This window comes from Glycine soja, chromosome 1 (assembly GCF_004193775.1).
Source record: "Glycine soja cultivar W05 chromosome 1, ASM419377v2, whole genome shotgun sequence".
In the NCBI taxonomy this organism is placed as follows: domain Eukaryota; kingdom Viridiplantae; phylum Streptophyta; class Magnoliopsida; order Fabales; family Fabaceae; genus Glycine; species Glycine soja.
In genome coordinates, this window is record NC_041002.1 from 9,472,354 (window position 1) to 9,495,740 (window position 23,387).

The 23,387-nt window shown below is 30.7% G+C and overlaps 1 protein-coding gene and 1 pseudogene across 1 annotated transcript; both read left to right on the plus strand.

The window, feature by feature from the left end:
* Window positions 1-4,912: 4,912 nt before the first annotated feature.
* Window positions 4,913-6,075, plus strand: LOC114400822 (annotated as a pseudogene).
* A 2,841-nt stretch (window positions 6,076-8,916) lies between these two features.
* LOC114412357 (MADS-box protein CMB1-like) lies at window positions 8,917-22,160 on the plus strand. Its single transcript, XM_028376210.1, has 8 exons — window positions 8,917-9,387; window positions 13,448-13,529; window positions 15,759-15,820; window positions 16,274-16,373; window positions 18,867-18,908; window positions 19,002-19,043; window positions 21,585-21,721; window positions 21,802-22,160. Exons 1-8 carry the CDS (start codon window positions 9,203-9,205, stop codon window positions 21,890-21,892), a joined length of 741 nt encoding a protein of 246 aa, XP_028232011.1. The 5' UTR covers window positions 8,917-9,202; the 3' UTR covers window positions 21,893-22,160.
* The last annotated feature ends 1,227 nt before the right edge of the window (window positions 22,161-23,387 follow it).

Sequence of the window (23,387 nt, forward strand, 5' to 3'; positions counted from 1 at the left end):
ATAATTGATTATGTCCTAACTCAATTTGTTTGACTTGCGTAGACTCATGGCAACACCCCCAAGGTCCCCTCCACAATCAGATATTCCTTCGAAGGCAACGTCTAGGAGGACTAGACAATCGACTCGACTGAAAAGGTTGACTGTCTGAAGTTTGGATCAACCATGACCAATAGTTAACGTCAATCCTGCCACTCAGAGAGGATCATGCCCCCATAAAGAAAAGCTCCATAGTTATTTGGGGGCTGTAGCACAAGAAAAAATTCCTATTCTCCACTCCAATTGGAATGATGTACTAGAATCTTTAAAGAACCTAGTATAGGATGGCATTTTCATAAGTGCATATTTAAGTTGACATTTGTATTCGATTTTGTTTAATTAATTTCAAAATATGATTATTCACTAACTGTTACATAACAATTTCGATTTGGAGGGAAAATTTGACGTCCTTGAAGGTGACAATGCTAGAAAGAAGGTGATGTCAACAGTCGCTACTAGATGGAGGCAATTTAAGTCCTCCTAGATGACAAATATGTTTATGCTCACAATGACAGTCAACAAAAAGATGATCCTTCTATTAAGTACGATATTAATGCAGCAACTTGGGCCAAATTTGCAAAAAGCTGCCAAACCCCTAACTAGCAGATATATTTAAGTAGTTTTTTTTATTTAAAATTGAAATTCTTATCATTTATTTATTTACTAATTTTGTCGAAAATGTTCTTGGTTATTTGTAAGGGAATATGGAAAACGACCCAGGAAATTCAAAAATACAATGACTACCCCCACTTACTGTCTTATGGGGGTTATGATCTGCTAGAAAAAAGACTAATGGACTAGAAAAGGAAGACATCAGAACACCAAGCAGAGTTTACTAAAAATTCATCACTGAGTGTCGACCCACCATCCCCCGTTTCAAGACATATGAAGTGGAAGATGGCCCGCACAAAACGATATGAGCAGATGACCTCTACAACGGCCCAAGAAATATCAGACAAAATTATGAGTAATTACCTTTGTGTTTCACAGTCTGACTTAGTATATTGTACAATAAGAACCTACATTATGTTGATTGTCATGTTGTGTTGTTCACAAGACTCTTTAGAAGAACAGATGATGTAGGGAAGCTTTGTTCTGCATGGTCGTCATGACATATTGAACACTGTTATTGGCTGACCAAAGCTGTAAATGTATGAATACATGATTTTGATGATGCCAAAGAATAATCAAACAAGGTTGCTTTCAAGATTACTTCAACAAACATTCAAAGGTTTAGCATTGCTTCAAGATTAATACAAGGTTGCTTCAACAAACAAGCATTGCTTCAAGATTAATTCAAGATCAAGCTTTTGCCTCAAAACACATTGTTTCCAATATCCAAGGCTTTGGTACCAGGTAGTGTAATCGATTACCAGAAGAAAATTTTGAAAAACAAGGTTTTAGAAGGGTTTTTGAAATTTGAATTTAAAAGTTGTAATCGATTACCATTGATGTGTAATCGATTACCAACAACGGAACTCTTGAAATTCAATTTGAAAAGTCATGACCCTTCAAAATATAACTATATAATCGATTACCAGAAACCTGTAATCAATTACCAGTGTAGAATTTCATAAAAAAAACTTTTTGAAAAGACATATCTCTTCAAACCATTTTGAAAAGGCATGAAGGGCCTATATATGTGTGTGTCTGACTTCGAAAAGCAAGGGAGAGATATTCTAAGAGAACTTTATTGCCAAATGTTCTCTCAACAACTCTGGGCAAACACTTACAAATCTATTGAGAGTTCATCCAAGAACTTCAAATTGTATTACCATCTCTATTGATAGAAATTCCTCTAGGAACTTTAATTTGTATCATCCACTCTAAAGGAGAGAAATCTTTATGTTCATCTCAAAAAGTCAGTTGTAATCAAGAGAGTGGTTGTCTCTTGAACTGTGAGTTTCCTAAACACAAGGGAAAGGGATTCCTCGGGTGTTTAGAAGTTGTAAAAAGGATTTTTACAAAGTTAGTGAAAATCTCAAGTAGGTTGCTTAAAGATTGGACGTAGGCACGGGAAGTGGCCGAACCAGTATAAATCGAGTTTGCATTTCTCTCTTCCCTTATCTCATTTATGTTATTGCAATCAATTTTGTCTTGTGTGTTTAAAGAACATTATTAAATTGATTGCTACTTCTTCTTCTACATTCTGAGCCTATCTTTTAGAAGGGGGTTAAAAGTTTGTTAGTGGAAAATTTTGAAACTTAATTCACCCCCCCCCCCTCTTAAGTTATTGAGGCCACTTGTCCAACAAAAGCTTCCAGGTCATGAACATGTGGTGGGGACAGGTGTAACAATCAGCCAGTATTTTGGATAGGCTTCTCGTGACTCCAACAGTTCTTCTGCATCAATCAATCAACAACAATTGGATGAAATCATCGGTAACCTTAAGGAAGAGTTAAGGAAAGAAGTAGAGGGAGAAAACAAAAACCTACAGGAAGCGCGGAGGAGGAAGGTAGAAGAGGAAAAAAAACGTAGTTTGGAGATAATTAAACAAGAGTTGAAGCAAGCAATAAAATTAGAATTATCCCAAATTGCATCACAACACTCACCCCCACTCGAGGCACCTGATATATAAGTGTTAGCTGCACGTGTGAGCACCAAGGGGAGATGTGCTGAAGCTGACACAATTCCATCAGGTAAATAGCCTTCTGATGTGCACGTGGATACTATGGGCTTGTACGTAGTTGGTGATCAATGTACTCAACTAGTGGCATTGGGAAAAGTGTATGACAGTGCGTCCACCATACACAATGTCCCTTATACAGATGATGTGGTTAGGGTGAGTGTTGTCCAAGTTTAGCCCGGTAACACTCATGTCCCTTTTCTGACATCAGAGATTTAGTTTGTGAGGCAAGCCGTTGGCATATTCATTGGGTGACCGATACATCTTGTGAAACTTGTATCTGATGAGGTATATTCTTTTCCCTCTAAATATTAATTTCACTCACATTTTTAAATAAAATTATCACAATTGATATTTTCATTAAACATGGAGGATTCACAAAAGCATCTGCCAAAAAGGGTTACATCTACTGGAATGCACAATGCAGTGGCTGCAGTTGATCCATTGGGAGAATTGGTTAAGAACTTGTTTGATGCTTACCAAAAGCCAATTGAGTTGCCATGGGATGGAGCGAAATTTGGATACCTAATGTTAAAGATGGCTTTTTCATCACACATGCAAATGTAACCGAGATAATTTTAGGTGACAAATGTTTGAACATATCCATACTACAATTGTGGATGATGTAAGTTAATTTGGTTTAGTAGTTGTTCAAATTATATATTAACTGATAATTAATGTTGGTTACAATATAACATTAACAAAAGTTATATCAAATGTTTGAAATAGGTTTATGAATGATTGGAGCACAAGCTTAGAATATGGACCGCTGCATGGTTTCCTTGAACCTCAGTCTATACACAAAGCAAAGGACAGACGTCAAGAATGTCAACAATACATTCAAACGCGGGTCAAGGAATCACAACGACTAGTGTACCTAGGAGCTTATCTGAATCAGTAAGTGAATTTGATGTTAAACAATGTTCAAAAATTTGCATTATAATTGCGTAATTAATGTTTTTCATCTTCAGGGCACATTGGCAACTTATTGTTCTGTGTCCATAGGACAATATTGTTGTTTGGTTATGTTCTTTGCATAAGAAGCCTAATGTTAACATCAAGGTTGCAGTTAACAAGTTACCTTCTAAATTTAGAGTCATTATACCAATTGTAGTGGTGAAACAAAATGATTTTTATATTATATACGTTAATGGGATTTTGAAACTAATGCAATGAAGACATTAACCACTACTTTGGAAGGAAAGGCAGATCAAGCTGTACCTCAGTGGATTGAACCAAAGGTATGTCATTATTTCTTCAAAAGTGCTCTTGAGTTATTGTCATGTGTTACTTTCATAGTTGTAGCTTTAGTAAATATATTTCATATTGCATTTAGAGTCATGTTCAAACTGAAGGCTATGAGTGTGGATATTATGTCATGCATTGGATGTGGTGCATAGTGAGTGGCAGTTTGAAGAATGAATGGAATAGGGTATGTTTACTATAACAGGTTTTAATTGTTACTTTTGTATCAAAGTCTAATGCAATGTTTTATGTATGTCACTATTTTCATATTTACAATTTTACAGTGGTTTTGTGATGGAACACTGTTGGACAAAGAGGCTATGACAACACTTCACAACAAATGAGCTGCATATTTTCTCTAGATTAAACACGTGGAATTTAGAAAAATGTAGATGACATACGAACATTTTTGTTTGAAACTAAACATTTTCATTGTTTACATTATAAAAAATTATTGTTAGTTGACGTTTAATTCAGCAAAGTGGATATATATATATATATATATATATATATATATATATATATATATATATATATATATCAATACTTGGTTACCCTTCATTTTTGTCCGATGACCCAATAAGCACATGCAGAAAGGTACCTTCCTTAATTGGGTTAATCATTTTTTATAAAAATAATAATAATTTGTTGGATTTCTTTCGATAAATCATTTAATATTTGCAAATGAGGCCAATGAAATAAAGGTAAGGTGTTCATTCATTTAATTTAGAAGTTGTCAAGATGGTTATGCACTGAAATCATCTTTGAAAGCTGAAGATGGAGTTTTGTATCCCCTTGAGAAGCGCTTCTTCTTTCTTCCTAAACCTCCCACTCTTATTCTTCACGAAGAGGTAAAATATGATTGTGCCTACATATGACTAGATGTCAATTATTGGTTGATATAGTATATGATATTTTACACAATGGAGGTTTTAATTGTTTTTTACCCTTTCTTATCAGATTGACTATGTGGAATTTGAGCGGCATGTTGCTGGTGGTTCCAATATGCATTATTTTGACCTTTCCATCAGACTAAAATCTGAACAAGAACATCTCTGTTGTAATATTCAAAGAAATGAGTACCACAATTTGTATGAATTTATCAGGTAAATGTTAGCCCATTGCCAAATTTTACATACAACTAATTGTTATTGTTATATAAACAATTTGTTTTTTATCTACACACGCAGTTCAAAGGGCTTGAAAATTATGAACTTAGGAGATGCCTAACCTACTGTTGGTATAAAGAAGGCTCATTGTTTGAGGATGATGATGTTGTTGATCCACATCTTGAGCGCATAAAGAATGAAGCTGGTGGAGATGAAAGTGATGAAGAGGTGATCAAATAGATAATTCATATTATTTTCATCCTTATCTTTTAGTTCATAAGTAGAATTTAGTAAATTTATGGATCAAGGAGACAACATTTATTTATGTTGATCAACAATATCTGAAAGTTAGGCTTGGGCATGAAAAAATAAGTGAACTCAAAGCTTACATTTCATTTTTTGCAACTATTGAACTTACATCCATAAGCATGCAATTGGCCTTTCTCCTATTTTAAGTTTATCTATTTTAGTTTGTTGTGTTTTCTTTTTTGCTTTCAATTGTGTTTGTATGCATTTTTTCTGTGCTTCTGTGTGTGTGTGTCTATATATATATATATATATATATTCGGGCTATTAAATAGTGGTAAATGTATGCAAGATTCCGATTTTGTTGCTCATAAGGATGATGAAGGTTCTCCTACCGATGACTCTGGGGCAAACAATTCTAAGGGCAGTGATAATGGTGATGAGAAAGAGGCATGTGATTTTTGTTTGCCTTTGTTATCTTTGTGACAGTTCTCTACTCTTAAAATCTATGGTGTGTCTAACACCTTAATGGTGACCATTTTTTAGAAGCCTGCCAAAAAGGAATCAAAGAAGGATATGCCTTCTAAGGCATCTACTTCTAAAAGGAAATCAAAAGATGATGAAGATGGAAAGAAGAAAAAAAGACTCAAATGCACCCAAGAGGACAATGTCTGGTTTCATGTTCATTTCTGAATTGGAAAGAAAGGTGTGTTCTATTTTATGTCATATTGGCTATATGGTTTTGGATTTGGGTGTGGAAGTTGTGGTGGGAGTATTTATCGATTATCACCTTACTTTTGTATAGCTGCCTAGCCTCAGAGTTTGGGGTAACAATTACAATGACAATTTAAGTAGGTTTGTAATTGTATAATACTTAATTAGCTCTACTGGATATTTTGGGGGAGAAAATCAAAGTTTCTCAGGTTGGGTAAAGAAAAATGTCTTCAAAATGTAAGGTAATACATGTTGAGATCGTCCAACAAAACTTGTAATTAATGTGAGTGAACTTAAATAGGTATTGTTCCAATGTGTCTGGAAATTGAACACATGCTCTGAACTCAATGTAGCTAGATAGAGTTGTCAATGTTATCAAGGCTACTTTGCAATATTGGAATATCAATCATTTTGTGAACCTAGTGTCTAATGAAGAATATCATTTTGTGAACCTAGTATATAACTCATAAGGGTTATACATGAAATTATCTTAATTTTTGTTTTACATAATCTTTTTCACTTATGGTTGGTCGTTAACTTATTTACTATTCTTATATACAATTTATAGCAACAGGTTGTAAATTATCTTTTTGTCCCATATATACATTGTGTATACCATGAAAACTTTTTGACAGAATGAAATTAAATGCTGCACAATAGGGAAATAAAGCTGATCTAGGTGGGAGCAGGAATGACAAAGTCACAACACAGAAAACCCCTTCCTTCAAAGGTGATGTAATTCATTTTTCCATTGCAGAGTTAAAAGACCCACTTTCTATTAAAAATGTTGTTTATTTTTTGTTTCAAAATTCATATAGTTATCTAATATTTATACCTTGTACACTTTGGAGAGGGATGGAAGGATGTCATGCACATTGCTAGCTTGTTCATTGTGTTAATGCGAAGTTGTGTGTGTGTGTGTGTGTGTGTGTGTGACTTTCTTTTGTTACCAAACATACTAAAATGATTTGTGTGTGTGTGACTTTCTTTTGTTACCAAACATACTAAAATGATTGACCTTTGCTAGTGAAAATTAATTAAAACGTATTAGCCTGAATGATTGTAATATAGGTGGCAATAAAAACAAATGACATTTTATTTAAAAAAAATCACACATTCTAAGACGGTTCCAGTGCCAAGATCGTGTTAGAATGTTGTACATTCTAAGACGATTCCGAGGACAAAACCATCTTAGAATGTCAGACGGTCTTGATTAAGACCATCTTAGAATGTACTATATTCTAAGCCGGTTTTGTCCCTGAGATGATCTTGAAATGTATGTCATTCTAAGACGATTATATGGAATCGTCGTCGTAGACCCCAATACTTTTTACGATGTCCGCTACGATAACGTCTCGTAACCGACGTTGTATGTTGAATGTAACCGACGTAAAAGTCATGCTTTATAGTAGTGCTAACATTTTTCGATAAAAATAAATTCTTAAAGGGACATAAATTTATAGAATTTGAATATTTTGAAACAAAAACATTAAGATTTATATGTAAGTGATTTAATTGATTTCCAATAAATCATAATGAAAAATTTTAAAGTAAAATTTTAATCTGGGTAATACTTACAAATGAAGGAAGGGGGGTCACCCATGAATAAAATCCAAGACGTGGAGCAATCTCTCGTTGACCAATTTTCGTGAAACTGAAATAAACAAATAGTACATGCATGCCACCAGACCATAGAAAAAGGATATCGTATAGTTGTACATTACATTATCACACCTTTTTCTTTTCTATATCATTTATAAATTAGATCATAGAAACGGGATATTGTACAGCTGTATATTGCATTATTACACTTTTTTTTCTATATCATTTACAAGAAAACAAAAATATATAAAAATGTGTTAAACTGTGTACTATTTATTTTATTTTTAAAATGATTAATAAAAAAAATAATTATAATAAATTGAAAGTTTAAATTTTTTATATTTTCATTCAATTATAAATTTTCAAAGTCAAATATAGTAATTTTATTGACTTTTATATTAGCTTACTTTAAAAATTATACTTAAAATTATTGCTAATTGATAGATAATACAAAAAAACCTTTACAATGGCACACAATGAAAATTAAACTCATAAAAGAATCTGGTAATAAAAATTATGTTTATATATGATTATTGCATAAAAAGTTATTAAAAATTAAAAGATAAAAGGAAAGAACTACAATAATAAATTTTTATTAGATAAAAGATTTGTAGCTTTCTTTCACTCACAACATTACCATATAGCTCATTAAAATGAGAACAAATTTAGAAACGAATTTTATTAGAATGTATTAAAATTATAAAAGACATTTTTTTATTTATTGGTGTAAAGTATTCACTTAAACTTTGTTAATAATTATTCTCTGTTGAATAACCTAACTAACCACTCTTAATCATGATTTTTTACATTCATAAAATTTAAACTCAAAATTTTACTAAAAAATCTGAAATTTAATATCAATCAGACCATAATATATGGTTTTATGTAAAAGGCTTTTACATAATAATTATCTTCTCACAAATTATTATATTTAAAAATATTATTGATTTTTATATCGTGAAAAAATAATTTCTATTTTTTTTATGCGAAGTATTTCTTTTATTTTTTTTCTTAACAAAAGTTTAGGTAAGTTGAGATGCTAAATTCATTAGAACTAAAGTAAGTCTTAAGACTGAGAGAACATTTACATAAAAATTTGTTGGTGATACAACTTATTTACTAACAAAATCTTTAGCAGGATAAAAATGTCTTTTGGGATACAACTTCTTTTCTAACCAATTGAATTTGTTGGTGAAGAGAAATATTTCTAATTAACTGAGAATGGATACACATAAAATGTACTAAAATTAAGAAAATTAGAACTAACTAGTTACTGCGGCATTAGACGCGAGATCTAGGAACTGCGTTGTAATCAATGCTGTGGTTACTTTTAGTTCTACTTGTTTGCTTTACAAAAGGGTGCTGATATATTCTCAATATCTTCCATTACGCATCCATCATAGGCATACCATACCTACTAAAACTCAGCGACAGATCATATCATATCATGTGATAAGCTAGCTTATATATACACACAAACAAGAGGGTAGAAGGGAAAACTCTTGCAGAAAATAGCTTGAAAAAAATATATATTCTATAAACAATTATGCTTTTTCCATCTGGTATTCTGAAAAAGCAAGTTTAATTTATTTGTGGAAAGAGATATAAAGCAAGTATTAAACACATGGGTAGGGGAAAGGTGGAGCTGAAGAGGATTGAGAACAAGATAAACCGTCAAGTGACATTTGCAAAGAGGAGGAATGGTTTGCTCAAGAAGGCTTATGAACTCTCTGTCCTCTGTGATGCTGAGGTTGCCCTCATTATCTTCTCCAACCGTGGCAAGCTCTATGAGTTCTGCAGTGGCCATAGGTATCTCCCATAGCCAAATTACACATCAAGCTTTTTTGTTAGTGACACAACTTTTGTGTGTGAAAAAGAATGTCTTTTTGTGTTTGGGGAGTTTTGTTTTCTGGGGGTCTTGATTTTCTTTCCCTTGTTTCAACGGGTGCTTAAAGTTCACATCTTGCTGGTGATAAAGTGGTTCGTGCTTGTGTTTTCATTTGGGGTTTGTGTCTCATGAACTTTTTTAGTTTTTGGTTCCTTTGCTTTGTCTCTGGTTTTCTGTGTCTGATTTGTAGGGCTTGACGAGGGCTGTGTTTTTTTTTTTTTAATTTTAATTTTTTTTTGCTTTCTCTTCAAGTTTAACTTCACTTTTTGTTTTTATGTTTATGTAAGTTTTTTTAAAGAATTAGCAGTTACAGCTTGCAGATCGTTTTGATTCAAAATTTTAGCTTGATGATTCAAGTTCATACATACATAGTGAATTAGTTATATATTTCTCATCATGGTTCAATTTCAGTTTATGGTTTAGTTTAATGATTAAACATATTTATATTAATAATCTAAAATCACTCCTTTTTATTTATTCAAAATCTAAACTGATATTGTGTTTGCTATATTATTATAATATTCTGTGATTGTAATTTCCTTTCCCTTTTAAGGTTTTACAAGTGTCTCCCTTGCAGTGGAACTTTCTCTTCTTAAAGTGTTTAGATAAAAATTAAAGAAGAGGAAAACCACTCGGCAGGTTGGGGGTGTGGTCTCCGTTTTGGAGCTGCAAAATATTCTTGCAAATGAGTTGTTAGAGTTAGAAATATTGTGATAATAATTTTCCATGTGTTTTCACGTACTAGCCCTTTTGGATTCAGGTCCTCTACAGTTTTGAAAATGTAAAGCGTTAATAAATTGATTTCTAAAAGATAAAAATTTAAATTTATTTCATAATGTGTAAAAGATACAACAAATTAATCTTGCAAATAATCTAATGACAAATTGAACTTCAAACTTAGCCCCTTTAGAAAATGGATGGTTCATAACTTTATGACCAAGTGCTATAGAACTTAGCCCCTTAAATCTTCAATATTTGTAATAAATCAATTTAAATTTATATAATCATTTCCATATTTTCAATTTAACATATACAGCACTTGCGCAAAATAGTCATGAGTAACTAAATTTCATTCTGCAATAATTTAATTCTTTACGAATTGTTTGTTTAATTTTGACTTTTGAAGTTTTGGAATGTAAACTCATTAAATAAAAGGAATTAGGAATTTTTGCCTTCCTGCTAAATGGCATCAACAAAGTGGTTTTTGCCTTGATAGTTGTGTAAATTTTCGTGTTTCTTATGCTGTAAAACAAACAAAGTTATTTGATTTACACCTCTGCTACTACAGCAATGATAAATGTAATATTATCACGTCCAATCTTCATTTTAGGAGCCTTAACACTAACATTCTAGCTAGATCTTTTGATGATAACAATATTTACAACCCCAAGATTCTCTTCGTTCATGTATACTTGATTCTGATTAGACATGCACCCATATGTCAGAACACATCAAAAGAAAACAAAGTATGCATATGCATTCAATGTAAAGATAGGACTTCGGTACAATGCATATTTGGAAAGTTAAATTCATATATTATTATATGATTTTGTGCTGAAGATCTGTATATGATATTTGTACGAATATATTACTTTTGAAGTGTCATCACTTAACTTTTCTTTCAGATTTGATAGGCTTCTTTACCGTTATAAACTTGTTATAGGTTTCTCTCTCCTTTGGTGATTTTATAAGACACCATGTTTGATCAACATGCATTCCAGTTCTGTTATATTTTTTGGCATGCATCCACAGCATTTAATTATTGCATAAAAATCTAATAAGTATTTTAGTAATTCACTATCAGAAGGAAATTCTATGTATATGCATAGAGAAGCTATGTATGATAATTACTGAATGATTGATTGAAGTATTGTAGTTACTAACTGACTGGTTGCTCTAGAAGTGAATCATAAAGATTAAAAAGTTGTGTAGACTTTGCTACATAAGACTAGACTTGTGTTTATTTTGCTGCTTGACTAGATCAATTCTATACATCCTATATCTTCACTGCCCTGTATGTATTGAACTTTAGTATTAGAGAGGATTGGTGGTCACGTATGATGTATATGGACATGTAAGAGATTTCCTTGGTTTTTGTTTCTTTTTTTTTATTGAGAGGCATGCTTAGTTATCCAAATTATATAAGCATGAAACTTTGATGAGTAAGCCAATGGTGATGGACTTGAATAGTTTGTAAGACGCATATAGTTCAACCAGTCACTATGGAACAAAAAAATATTGAATAAACTTTCATTCCAGATTTTGAAATTATGAGTCATATACTGTATGGAATTTTTAATTACATTCTTGATGCTAATACTGACACTAATACATTACATATTCAAGGTATATATAGCTAGCTATTTGTTCTACTTTGATATCATAAAAAATTCTCTTTCAAAAAGTACACTTGGTCCGGGAAGGTTTACATTCATCATATATAATGCTAATATTCCAAGACTTGCTATATATAACCAATCCCAATATTGATATATCTACACGAGACTTGATTATATTAAATTTCAAGAATAGTTAATTTGTCTGTTATGTATTGTTAGAAACTCAAGTGTGAATTTTAAGTCACATTAGTTGTGAATGAGCTTAATGCAGATAAATATAAGAAAATAGATCATATATTTATTGTTAACGTGATTTTGGATAAAGATATGATGTTATCCTTATGGCCTGTTGCAGCTAGTCAGCTAGCCAAATATTTGGAGACAGTGGTTAGTGTGGAGCCATATTGTGGATATTTGACTCTGTTAATAATCTTGTTGACCCGTTCTGCTCAAAGAATGAGAAGAACGATAAACTTTTTAGTTTTATTTTTATGATAGAAATTTAAGTGAATATATGAAGTTTCACATTGATTGAGAGCAGGCTTGATGAAGATAATATAAGGGAACATACCTTTTTCTTTTGAACATACCTATATACCTAATGTCTTGAGATATTTTGGATTAAAGATTCAGTATTGCAGGTCCCTCCTTAGTTTTAGGTTCCCTCAAACCCCAACAATCAGCATCTCCTTCTAAGGAAGTTCATAAGATCTTTAATTTGAGGGCCAAAAGGGATAATATTTTCTAGTGAGGGCCAAAATTTGATTTAATGCTTGAAGAAGTAAGGTGTGAGAATTGAGAGAAAGCAAAATGATTCAATAAATAAAGAAGAAAATAAAATTAGAGGAAATGAAACTTTACTCTCCTAACCATATTCAAAGCCAAATTTAGAAGATCGATATATTACGTTTGATTTCAATAATGTAATAGTGGTGTAGCATGCTAATCATTTATTGTAATCTTCCTCATCATAATTTATTCATTCTCATGCTATTGATCTTATAATCAATACAATTTTTTGTGTGTGTGGATATATATTTGAAATAATCGAAAAAGATGAAAGAAATTAATCTTAATTATACACAGTAATTCATGATTACAGTTGTTTCACTTAATTCTAATGTTGAGAATAAATTATTTCAAAGTTATATATTTGGGTAGGTATAGATAAGAAAAAATTTATTTATTTAGTACTTTTTGAATTAAATATATCTTAACTTTTAACTTTTCAATTCAGTACTATATGAGAAATTATATTTTGAGATGATTAAAACCCAACTTTAAAATTCCAAAAGAGTCCAAAATTAATATTTTTTAAATGTTAATTTTACTTGAAATATCAATGAAGAAATTTGAATCTATGATCTCTTTTTTTCCTTTACTCTTGAGCTCAATCACTAGGTTAATCATATATCTCTCTGGGATCCAAAATTAATAGTACTGCTCATGTGAAAATAAAATGAACGTGTTTGTTACAGGCTCCAGCTGATGATTATGAGATATAATAATACCAAGGATTATTTTCATTGCCTGTATTATATGATTTTATTTACACGATCTTAATTGTTTTACCCTAGCTTGCATTTCCTTTTTCTTGAGGTAAAATGTGTGGATATACACTCATACTGGCTATTGGTTTCAGCACGGCCAAGACACTTGAACGGTATCACAGATGCAGTTATGGAGCCTTGGAAGTCCAGCACCAACCTGAAATAGAGACACAGGTGTTAATCTTTCTTGTTTCGTCTAGAATAAGGTTTTGTCAGGATAAAGAAGATAGAAAATGTAAAACGTAGGTTATGTTCATTTATTTTTACTAAATAATTAGAAAATGTTACTTTGATTTATTTTATTTTTTACATTTATAGTTGTGTAGAAATGATAAAAATTAGGGTCACTAATTTTTTTTTCTAATATATATATATATATATATATATATATATATATATATTTTTTTTTTTTTTTATTTTTTTATTTTTTTTTTTTTCAAATTTCACTTTTAGTTCCTAAGTAAAATATTGATAATCAAGAATTATCACAACTTAGTAACCATATTAAAATTCAGGTGAATTGTCATGACATCATTTAGTTTGATGTGAGAATCACTTATAAATTTATTTTGTTTTATTAATCTTGGTCCCTTATCTCTTTTGTAAGAAATTCATTTTTAGTATTTTAGTAATGTTTTGCTGGTCTTAGTTTTTCAATTATTGTTCATCATTATTTTTAGTTTTTCTCATAAAGTATTACCTAGAAATAATGTAGCGATCATGTTGATAGTCATATAATTAATCACGTGAATTACTAGTTTGACGTGATAATCATATAATAAAATATTGGTTTAAGATATTTTTTATTTGTCACAAGGTAGTATGAATTTTCTATCGGTTTTACACATCTTAAGAAGAGGTTTGAAAATTAAAAGAAAAATAAAGAAGGTAGTAAGCAAAATTGATAAACCTCAATACACAAATCAACAACCCTTTTAACCGTGGTCTGAAACAGAAAATCAACAAAATTGATAAACCTCAATACACAAATCAACAACCCTTTTAACCGTGGTCTGAAACAGAAAATCAACAAAATTGATAAACCTCAACCCTTTTAACCGTGGTCTGAAACAGAAAATCAACAAAATTGATAAACCTCAATACACAAATCAACAACCCTTTTAACCGTGGTCTGAAACAGAAAATCAACAACCTACAGTGGTTTAAAACAGAAAATCAACAACCTACAGTAAGCAAAATCAACATGAATATGCAAAATCACAAATCATTAAACCCATGAATCAAAACCCCAAACACCAAAACTGAGAACCTCCAATCTTTGAACCCTTCCAAAATCCCTATCTCCATCCTCACTTCCCAAACAAATGCTAAACCCTTCTGTTTGAATCTTGCTCCCACTATCCCTTTTGCTCCACGAGTTACACTCCAAAGGGAGGTCACAAGGTGGCAATGGTAGCAAGAGAGCAAGGCAAAAATGTTGGGTTTTGATGTGATGAGAATTTTCAAAATGGATTATTGATTTGTGTATTGCGAGTTAATGATTTTGCTTACTGCATATTCTTTTTTTACTTTTGTTATTCCCTTCAAATTTTCAAACCCTTTTTTGTGGTTTTACCATTAGAAATTTTGACTAACAACGAGATTGTTACATTATTATCACGTAATGTGTGTGGATTAAGACTAGTCAAAAAATCATTAAGACTAAAACTGAATTTTGTAAAAAGATAGGGACTACAACATAATTTTCAAAAACAAATACATATGACTAATACATTAAACTAGATGATATAGACTCATGTGTTTGAAGATAAAATATTAACGAAATAAAAGTATATAACTAAGACCGGTCAATATTTTGCTTAAAGACAAAAAGTAAAACTTTTGAAAAGCTTAGAGACAATGAACATAATTAACCCTAAAAATTAAATAGAGAAATGAATTTTTATTACTATTTGTACAATTTTTTAAATAGGAATGTTTATTTTTTATTTTATAAATAAATCTTAAAAATGTAATAAAGTAATAATGTTTATTTTCGCAAACCACTAGATGTTACATTGAAAATTTTATGTACACTGGTTGGAACATTCTCTTCGAGAAGCAAATCAGTGTGCAGATATCCTTGCAAAAAGATGGGAGCAACGTCAATGCAACACATGCTGTTTTTGCAGGAGCCACCTCTGTGTCGTAGTTCTAGTCTGCAGGCTGATGCTATCGGGACTTTGTTTCCTAGAGTAACTTAGCTTGTGTTCTTGCTGTTTTTTCTTGTTTTCTTTTGTTTCCTCTTTGTAACAAAAATAAAAATACACTCATCTTTATTTCCTTTTCTCAAGTGTATATGACTTGTTTGTCTGCTAGTAAATGCCTTCTGTCAAAGTCCAATAACATGGATTAGTAACTTTTGGCGAAGTCTAACATATGTCTCCCCATGCGCTTGTGCAGAGGCGCTACCAAGAGTACCTAAAGCTAAAATCCAGAGTTGAGGCACTACAGCAAACACAAAGGTTGCATGCTAGTTCTATTATCTTATTTGAAAAAACTATTTTATTTTATATTTCTGATACTTTGATTTTTAACCACGTCGAATGGTATCATATTGCATGTAACCGACTTTACATAGTAAAACAAACTTTACATAGTAAAACAAGGCTTTGTTGTTGTTTATATTTTTAATTTCGTTTATAATTAGAAAAAAATTATATTATTTTTATTGTATTTTGATGTTTTACACATGTTTGTACAAAAAAACAGCAATTAAAACACAAAAGATGTTATTTTCATGTTTTATGTACAAATTTCTAATGTAGAAAAAAATTACTATATAAAATGACACTTTCATAATTATCAATAAAAACAAAATGAAAAGAAAAATAAAAAAAAATGTTTTCTGGAATTAATTCACAAGCTAGTTAAATCCACAAGTATGAATAGCAAACATCGGTTTACTCGATCTGTAGAAACCTCCTTGGGGAAGAATTGGAGCACTTAGACGTTAACGACCTTGAGCAGCTTGAACGTCAGCTGGACTCTTCCTTGAAGCAAATCAGGTCTAACAAGGTATGCAAATGTTTCTTTTGGCTTATAAAAAAATAAGGCATGTGCAACTTTGGCATCTGAATATGATGATACTAACTGATCATATGTCATGTTGAATCCCCTCTCAGATTGAGTGAGTGTTTTTAGAAGCTTTTTTTTTCTGAAATTGTAAATGTTAATTTGTTAGAAATATTAGTTTATTAGTTTTGCTATAATTATTAGTTAGTGGGATTTAAAGTTGTGACCTCTCTCCCTCTCTCTCTCTTCTCCCTTTATCTTAGTTTTTATTTTTTTGAACTTACAATATTTGTCATATAATATTTTAATTAGAGCGGATTGGGGAGTTTGATTAAATAAATTGAATTTCTTCGATTAACTTAAAAAAAAAAGAGAATGTTTCAAACATATGACCACTTTCTCTATCATTTCTTCTCCCTTGGCTTTTCTCCAATCACTTACTAATCTTATATCTCTCCTTTTTAGAAGTTATGCTTAAGCAAGAACGTTTATAAGAGTTTTTCTATAATGAAAATATTTTTAGAAATTTTTTAACATATACTTTCATCTTTATTTCTAAATAGAATTTAATATATATTTTTTAAAATTAAAGCAACTTAAAAATATCCTTGAACCGCAATATAAATTGTTCACCATAAATTTAAAATATAATTAATATATTCAAAATATGTATTTCTTACAAATTTTAATTATAGTATAAATATAAAAAGATATTTATGCTGTACATTATACATGCTAAAATATTTGTGTTTTCTGTATTTTATGTGTCTTGGCTATTCTAGGACTATTATTTATTATATTCTTGATGGAAAGATGAAAAAGTGGCATGGGTACTAGTCATAGAAAACTCTTGCGTGCCTAGTGTTTGGAAGCCATTGTGGCCCCATGTTCAATGTCGCTTGGATTTTTAGTTGAAGTTGAATGAATTTTATTGTTCTTACTGGAAAGAACTGTAGGAATGGTTTTATTTTTTTTTCTGAAAACTGAAAAGCATATTGAGTCATTTTTCATGGCTGCAATGCACAAGAGAAAGGACATGAAAGCAGACTAGGGGTACTTCATTTAAGTCAACCCAAAATCACAATCTCTTATCTATTACAATCTATAAATGCTGAACTGGACTGAAGATAATGAATTGTGAATCCACATCTAATTAATACTTTGTTTGGTAAACTCGAATGCCGCATTGGTACTGGAATATTAGGACCCCAACCTTGCTCCTTAAATTTCTTCCACTTATTCTGTATTATTTTCAAGGAAAAAGTTTAATCAACACCCCCAAATTCCTATGCAACACCTAGAAAGAGAAAAAAAATATATAGGTATGATAGAGTTTATAATATAATAGAAAGAAAGAGATAAAAAAATAAAAAATATTGATGAAGTATTTAAAATAATAGAATATTTATGTATTATTATTTTCTACTATTAAAATATGTGGGAATCGGTCCTTGCACAAACATTTTGTTTTCTTTAATTTGTATGGATCAGAGAATGTGTATTGTCTCACTTGAAAGAGAAAATAGAGCAAGAGAGATACATAAATAGTTAAAAAGTGAATGGTGGTAACATTTTGCGTTCTGTGTGTAAATCCTAGCCCTCAACATATGTGTACTTATCCTACACTGTTTGATCAAGATGCACCAAAGAATCACGAATATTTTAATCACCAATGTTCAAGCTCATCAACTCATGTACATACATGGATTGTGGAAAACTAGTACTGTACTTATCTGGGATGCCTGTGTACTATAAACAGTTTTTGTATCCGTATCAGTCTGTCATATGTATAAGTAACACCAAGTATAATTTATTATATAACTATGATGATATCAATCACAAAATTTTATTGTTTAGTGTACTATTCACATGCAAAGTCTAATTCTGCCCTCACAAATTAGCTACTATAGCGATGTACAACTTTGCCTGAGTTGAACAGTTTGATATGACAAGTTAAGTTTTAAAATTCAGACTTGAACATAAATTGTCTTAGTCTTGTCTAAAGATTTGATTTTTTTTAAATTATTTTAAATTTTTATCTTTTATAGTTGTTTGAAGTAGAACCCTTATTCATTTGGATTAAACTTATATTGGGAATACACATGGTAAAAAAAACTAAAAAAATTCAAGAGAAAGACATTTGTTATGAGTTTCTCAAGTTATTTGATTGAAATTATACTTATATAACTTGATTTTTTTATATATATTTCAAATTAATACCTCTAGAGTAGTAATTAATGAAATCTTAAACATTGAGTGCCTATAATGTTATCGATACTACCAATGAGCATTTGATACATGCATTATCAATCTTTATGGATCGTTGACATTGGTACTTAGCAAAACATTGTATGATAAGCTTAGAGGAAATATTCCAAGTACAACATACGATGTTGCTATAAATACTTGACATCATAATCTTGATTGAGATTATTATAAATTATTATTAGGATACTTCTAACAATATTTTCTTATGTATCTGTTCCTTGTCTCCAGACACAGCAGATGCTTGATCAACTCTCTGATTTGCATAGAAAGGTAACACTTTGTTTATGCTTTTTTCTGTCATCCTTAAATATATATTACTTACTCATAGGCTGGCCAACTACTCTGTTTTTGATGGACACACAGGAAGAGATGCTACTGGAAACTAACAATATCCTGAGAAACAAGGTACCAAAAGAAACATTTTTCAAATGTCATCAAATTTTATACTATGATGCACTGATAAAATACATGTATTGGACAACATACATATCTGACATTGTGATATGGTTATTATAACAATATATAGGATACAATATGTAACATATATATATATATATATATATATATATATATATATATATATATATATATATATATATATATATATATAAATTTGTATAAAGTTCATGAAAATAATAAATATACAATTTGAATTCTGCAAATCCAAATTAAGAATATACTTTTTGGACATTACTAACAAGTAAAAACAAAAAAAATTAAAATTATTATCATCATAAATTACTTCCTATTATTTACAAATAGAAATTATGATAAATAAGTTGTTGGTTTGAATGGTATTAAATTTAATCTTGTTAAACAAGTTTTCGAGTCAGAGTCCTATGGATAGAAAAATGTGATTAGAATGAGAGAATCTAACTAAAGATAGTCAATCAAATTTTTTGACAGATATTATTTAGTAAATATTTTGTACCAATTATAAGATAATAAATTAAAAAAGAAAATTAAAATGATACTATCCATCTCATTTGTTGAAATTGTCAATAAAGATAATCTCCATTATATTTTTGTTTCATCAAGAGACAATGTTTATATATTTTTATATTATATATAGCTATATTGATTCTTTCTAAATTTTTTAAAGAGTTTGGATTTTTCACCAATACGTATCAATAAAGTATTCAAGAATATAATTATTGGATACGTATCAAATAGGAATTCATGAAGCAAATTAAAATATTGGAGCCTCATCATAGAATACTGAATACATATGATGTGGGTAGCTGAATTTGATCTTGTCAATCCTTGTCGAATTTCTCTTGAAATATTTACTTTTTTTTTTTCTAAAAAATTATTAAAAAGAATCAATGATTCAGATTATTTATTGTTTAAAAGAATTCAAATTATAATATTCACATTAGATCATCTAGAAACTGATTGTGATTATTGTGTTGTAGACAACGGCCCTAGGCATTATTGTTCAATTGCAAATTTTTAATTATTGTAATAACCAAATTGGAAATTATATAAATCACTTTGATAATACTTTGACGAGATAAAATCTTTAGTCTCTAATTTTGAGTTTTAGGACGTTGTTGAACTTTATTTTCCACAATCCTATTGATTATTAATGATTGTCGTACTTAAAAACTGCATTCTGTGGTACTGTGTTGCCTAGCTTGTACTGAACTATACAGAAATTGTGAAACTGGACCTTGTATCTCCATACTGTCTGACATCTAATAGCTTTTCAAATATATATATTGAAAAAGAAAAAATATTTTATAGACACTCATTGTGTTATAAAACACTAAAAAAATATAAATATGATAAGATTTATAATGTGATAAAAAGAGAAAAAATAATAAATGTTGATGAGGTGTTTAAAATAAATGAGTGTTTATATATAATTATTTTTTGAAAATGTTAAATGCACATCTTATTATTGGAGTATATGGGTGGAAGGAAGAAAGAATAAAAAGAAAAGAAATAAAGAGAGTAAAATTGATATATATAACAAATGATGTGATGAAAAATAGGAAGAAAAATGAAATAAAAGTGAGATAAAAGGGAAATTGAATGTATGATAATAATTATAATCAATTAATTTTAAAGTTTTTTTAGTAACCATCATAATTAGGACATTTGACTCCGTAACGACATCACAAAGTATTTACATAAGCTTCAATTGTTTGAGTTGGTTATAGGATCTCAATCTTCAATTTCAGTCTTAATCATACTTAAACTCCTTCTCACCTCTTCCCAATATGTATTATGCCAAAATCAAACCTAAGTTTTCTCCCGCAAACTCAACAGTGTTTTGCCAATTGAGCAACGGAGAGTTACACCCACTGCATTAAATTTTAGAGTTTAATGTACATATATAACAGTTGATGAATAAAAAACATTCCTTTGAATGTTAACAAGATATATACGAGTGCTAGGCAATGACTTAAAGACTTGTGAAAATTTGCATCTTACACTTTAGAGGATATAAATTTGCAGCGGCCAAAGCCTTTTCTGTCCTTGCTCCTTTCATGATTAAGTGCCACATCCTTAAAAATTTAATCTTCTGAAGTGGGTAGGGATTTAAATCACTGCAGAGCGCATAATTTAAGCATCTATTTAAGGTTTGGCCACAGTATTCTTACCTAACCTTTTCCCTTCTTAATAAGAGGAGATGAGAAAATATAAGATCCAAATATATATTAAACCCTACCAGTACCACCATCATATCGTGTTAAATTTTTGGCAACTTCAAAAGCTTTAAGCTTGTAGAGCCTGAAGAGGTTTGATCTATATATTATGCATAGAACTCTGCATGGCATCATTCACATGATTCCAATTAGTTATCTTTTTCTCCATAAATTGCTTTCAGTTTCATCTTAAATTTTGGAATGACATTTTTTCACGATATATTCAAGTGTTTCTGTTTTCATTATGTGCCACCCCATTTGATTAAAATTCCAAATTGTCCATGTTTCATAGTTGGAGGAAATCAATGTAGCCCTACAACCAACATGGGAAGCTAGGGAGCAAAATGCTCCCTACAATTGCCACCCTCCCCAAACAGAGGGATATTATGAGACAGCAACAGCACATTGCAGCAGTACATTGAGAATTGGGTAATGTTCATCTCCCTCAATGCGTAGAATGTGTAGTAGATTGTGTTTGCAAGAAGTTGATTGTTCATTCTTTTCTGCAGCTATGATTCTTCAGGATTAAATGAAGCAGGAGGAGCTGCAGGAGCCTCAGCCCAAAATGCTAGTGAATTCATGCATGGATGGATGAACTAAATTTATTTCCAATTTAGTACTTAAATTCATGATCATCAGAAAAATGATGCTTTTGTAGAGATCTTGGCCTACAAGAACAGGCTCTAATAATAGGTGTCATGCAGCATAAAATATACTTATGCTATTCTTAATATTCCAATAAGACATGTTTTGAAGAATTTTATAATTAGCATCTTCCCAAACTCAATCCATCCTCATTGATCCAAATGGGGTTGTTTGATACTTAATGACATGTGTATGCTCCTATATAAGTGCCATTGGTTAATTAGTTTTTGCTTTGCTTGTAAGTTAAATTGTTTTTTTTTTTTCCTTTGCTTGTAAGCTAAATTGTTTTAGATTTTATTTTCATCAGCATATTAAAACATATATTCCATGAGTATTTAAAATCTTTTGACTCCGTGCGTGTTGGATCAACAAGGAGCGATTTCAGGCACTTTCTTTTTGGTCTGTTTGCAAAATTTAGTAATTTATTTTGTGCTCAATTTGCCAAAGGAATAACATGATCCTTTCACGTCTCTCGATCCTCAGAAAGAAAATCAATGTTGAATTTTGTGTCATCTCAATCCAGTCTTTTCTTGTAAATAGATAAATTTTGAATGGAGTGGTAGAGACCAATGAGGACGTCCATTTTGCTTAAAAAGAAAGGGTTGGGGTTGGAGTGTATAATCTTTACAAGTAGACTTCGAAAAAACAAATTAGGCGAGTTGGAGTTTTCTAAACTAAATGATATCAATTCTTGCAAAAGAAAACCAAAAGAAAAGTCTCTAGAGTGATTAGACAAGATGATCTTGCGATTCAATTTATGTTTCTTGCAATAGAAGGAGGTTTGAGAAGTTTTGTTCAGATGGCTCTTAAATAGATTGAAGGGCTTTAGAAATTAAATGAGGGAGATAATATGGGGGTTCTCACATCTTAGGTATATGTGTACCTATATTTTCTTAATACTCCATTCAATCTTAAAAGTGTATTTCACTGTCATAGAGTTCTGAAAAATAAAAAACTATCGTTTTGTCTTCAAGTGTGTCAAACGCCAATAAAATCATCTTGTCGTGAGTTTGATCTGTTATAAATAATATCGATGGAGACTTAATTGTCAAAACAAAAGATTGTCCAATAAAATATTTATTTGATAAGATTAATTTGTCATAAAAATGCTGATGGATTATTTTATCATATATGAAGATTATTTTTAAAATAAAATTACAGCAGCCTCTCTATCTTTTTCTTTATTTAAAAAATGAAATGAAATTATATAATTTTTTTTTTTTATGTTCTCGAGTATCTTCCTCTCTGTTTCTTATTTTTGTTTTTTCTTTTTCTTTTTCATATCACCATAACACTTCCCCAGCAACCTTCCCTTTGTCTTCCTGGATCTCCCACATCGGAACCTTCCCACACCGACACCACGCAACTCTCTCACGCACCGGTGGCAACTCCCGTCACCACCATGACCTCCCCTCCCTCACCGTTTTCTGGTCGCAGATCTGGTCTAGTC